Source organism: Sphaeroforma arctica (genome assembly GCF_001186125.1).
Source record: "Sphaeroforma arctica JP610 unplaced genomic scaffold supercont1.700, whole genome shotgun sequence".
In the NCBI taxonomy this organism is placed as follows: Eukaryota; class Ichthyosporea; order Ichthyophonida; genus Sphaeroforma; species Sphaeroforma arctica.
In genome coordinates this window covers 1-3582 of record NW_014039858.1, presented here as the reverse complement: position 1 = coordinate 3582, position 3582 = coordinate 1, and the positions used below count along the sequence as shown (strand labels likewise).

The 3582-nt window shown below is 40.3% G+C and overlaps 2 protein-coding genes across 2 annotated transcripts; one reads left to right on the top strand and one right to left on the bottom strand.

Moving 5' to 3' along the window:
- On the top strand, positions 1-1662 carry SARC_08118 (hypothetical protein). The gene is made up of 2 exons (XM_014297912.1): positions 1-528; positions 627-1662. Exons 1-2 carry the CDS (start codon positions 135-137, stop codon positions 1301-1303), a joined length of 1071 nt encoding a protein of 356 aa, XP_014153387.1. The 5' UTR covers positions 1-134; the 3' UTR covers positions 1304-1662.
- A 204-nt stretch (positions 1663-1866) lies between these two features.
- Positions 1867-2985, bottom strand: SARC_08117 (hypothetical protein; the record flags this gene model as incomplete). Its single annotated transcript, XM_014297911.1, has 3 exons — positions 1867-1948; positions 2249-2316; positions 2860-2985. 3 exons carry the CDS (start codon positions 2983-2985, stop codon positions 1867-1869), a joined length of 276 nt encoding a protein of 91 aa, XP_014153386.1.
- Between the last annotated feature and the right edge of the window lie 597 nt (positions 2986-3582).

Here is a 3582-nt window from a genome sequence, read left to right as displayed (position 1 = left end):
CTTGCGGTGAATCCGAATATCATTGGAGATACGGGGGATCCCTGTGTAGCAATGGCTGCCGAGTCCGGTACTGACATCGATCCAGAATGCTTAGCTGATTTCAAGCCGTTTCCTCATTGGTGGCTCGTTTTCTCATGGGTGTGGTGGCACGTCTCCCCTTCCTGCTGATGCCCGGTATGGGAATGAACTCGTACTTCGCATACCAGGTGGTTGGCTATATGGAAAGTGGGGCTGTACCATACGAAACAGCTCTTACTGCCGTATTTGTTGAAGGGTTGATTTTCTTGTTTTTAGCCCGCAGTGGATTGCGACAGTACATCGCGGAGCCTATCCCTAGACCCGTTCGGCTAGCGACCAGTGCTGGAATTGGCTTTTTCTTGTCTTTCATTGGATATCAGACCTCCAATGGTATTGGACTTGTCACCGCCAATGCCTCACACTTGTCACACTGGGTGGGTGCGCACCGGAGAACCGTTCTAGCGACTATCCAGTCACTTGTGACACCCAGATGGACTCTCCCTACTGGGGGTTGACTGTGCGAAAATGGAATTTAAGTTTGTTCCTGGGCATCATTATCATTACCGCGTTGTCCTGGATCCCCCATACACCCTTTTCTCAATTTCCAGACACTCCTGCCGGTGATGCGAAGTGGGACTACTTCTCGCAAGTAGTAGACTTCCACAGTATATCCATGTCGGCACTTGCCTTGGACTTCAGTTTTGGCAATCCGGAGATGTGGCTGGCATTAGTAACATTCCTTTACGTAGATTTACTAGATACGACAGGTACGTTATATTCACTGTGCAAGTTTGCAGGATTCATCGACGAATCTGAATCCGCTGACTTCGAGAGCAGTTACGCAGCATTCAGCGTTGATGCAATTGCAGCCATACTTGGATCACTACTAGGCATGTCTCCTGTCACCACAGCCAGCGAGAATGGTGCGGGTGTTATTGGAGGCGGTCGTACTGGAATCACTGCTTTAGTCGGTGTGGTATGCTTCAGTATTGCATGTTTCTTCGCCCCGATCATCGTGAACATTCCCGTGTGGGCAATTGGTCCTGCACTGATCATGGTAGGTGTTATGATGGCTCGCGCCTTGGTAGACATTGACTGGGAAGATCCCATGGAGGCTATCCCCGCCTTTGTCACGACCACTGTGATGCCTTTCACCTACTCCATTGCTTATGGTCTGATTGCTGGTTGTCAGGTCTACGTTATGCTGTATTTAGTGAACGTCGCTTGGGATTGGTCTTTGTGGCTACTCTATAAGTTTGTGAACAAGACATTCAAGGCCGACTGAGAGATGCCTAAGAGGGGTCAGACTCCAATTCCTTACACGGCTAAGAATAAACTGCCGCACTCTTTCAAGAGTTGGAACAAGAAGCAACATCTCAGGAACAAGGCAGGTGTAGAATCCATGGACCAAATGTTTGCACCTCCAAGCAGCACGAAGATAGGCAGTGCGCCTGTAGACGTGAAGGTTGAGGACACAGTGCTCACCCTTTAACGTTACATTGGATATCAGTACAATCAATCACAACTTTAACATTGGATATCAGTAAAATCAATCACAACTTTAGTTATTTAGCAACATCCCCGCTGCAAACACAGCGTTTCCATGGAACCAGCATAAAGTAAGAAAATAAACACAAAAACGGCACGCATATATCTCTCAGTCTTCTGGATTTTTTTTTTGCGACCATATACATTTTTACTACTATTAAATATTGTCAGATTTTATTCAGAGACTCGTAAAGAGTATACATCTGCTATTATACGAGTAAGTATCTCCACACACTGTTTGCAGACAAGGCATGACCGGAAATGCGGTGATAGGCACATAATCATTCTTTATTGCGTTCGTTACCAGTCTTTCCGCCTGCTCTGCTTCTTTAGCTTGTTGAACATTTTCTCCTTCAGTCGCATGGTGTTGGCTTTCTTTTGTCTAGAGATACAGGTATAAAGTATATGAATACAAAGCTTGGATTGGCTTCCATTGGATTTAAAATGTGCTGGTAAGTCTTGCAGCACCCAAACTTTCACTGTATAGCGTCCGTGCACACTATTAGTGCAGTGTTTGATTCATCACATCAACTACAATCGAATCGGAAACAAAGTGAAGACCACTAATACTCGACGCTGCAGCAGTTTGAATCGACCTGGAATTTAGCACATCACCCAAAGGCCAAAGAATAATAACAAGGCCAAACAATTAAAGGCCAAAGAATGATAACGGAAAACTTACAATTGCCGCACTACTTCCTTCTGCTCCTCTGAGGTCTCCTTTGGTACAACGGACGCTTCTTCAATTAGCTGCGTTCGTTAACGTTTAGTACATCGTTGTTATATGGTCGATTCATGCAATAATATGGGATGTTTATAATATTCAGCGAAACATTCATGTTAACATTCATCATACAGGAATGAACATTAAAATTATTATATTAACCATTCATGTTATTGTATGCTACATTCATGTTCTATACCACCCATTTTATCAAAGAGCCATACTGTACAGGCTGTTGTTGTAGGTAGATACATTGGAACTACCAGCCTGGATGGTAATCACGAGGACACCTTCGTAGCCCTTTTGTGAACCCGATTCATCTTTGTACATAGACAGGCAAATCTACAAACTGAGATACATACATATACAAAACCACAGCTAACTGTATATGTGCAAAGCTAAGACTAGAAACACACTCCAATAGCAATAGATGAAAGTTGAACTTATGCCACCGCACATCGGTACGGACAGAATTTGTGTACGCAGGATGTCTTGTGTGCCTACAGTCATGTATGAATGCAGACACATTCTGGGCATACACACTTGGATAATCATCTTCACCCACTCACCTGTTTCAGCTTTAGAAGTGCATCATCGATATTGCCTTTTTGAGTGCGTGTCTTTGTTGAAGTGATGACGAACTCGCCTTTCTTGTTCATGCGTTTACCCTCCTTCAATACATTATACACATACATTTCCGATGTGAAACCGGGAAAAATCGTGAATACTAATCGTTGGTTGTGTTTAGAGTATTTACACCAGGCGTAGAAAAATCGTACAACAAATCAAGTATCCCTATAAAAATCGTGCAACAATCAAGTATCCCTATACACTATGAGTAGATGGCTACATTGCCTTACAGGTTCGCCAAGATATTCTTTTACAATATATATATATATATATATACTTACATGTGTATATTTAATATATAATATACATATATATATAAATATATATATATATATTACTTATACCTGTACATATATGTTGTATACATATATACATATATATATATTTATATATATATATACATATATTTATCTATATATATGAATATGCATATATAAAAATATACATACATACATACATGAATATACATATATAAAAATATACATACATACATACATCAATACATATACATATACACACGCACACATATATATATATATATACATATACACACACATATATATATATATATAAATATATATATATATAAATTGTAACTATATACATACTCATATATTCATACATACATACACATATAAATATAAATATATATATATAATAAT

Excerpts from the sequence above, each read along its gene's own strand:
- SARC_08118 (XM_014297912.1), top strand. The coding sequence starts at position 135 with ATGGGTGTGGTGGCACGTCTCCCCTTCCTGCTGATGCCCGGTATGGGA. Across the intron at positions 529-626 it reads ATGGACTCTCCCTACTGGGG|ACACTCCTGCCGGTGATGCG; the intron begins GTTGACTGTGCG and ends CTCAATTTCCAG.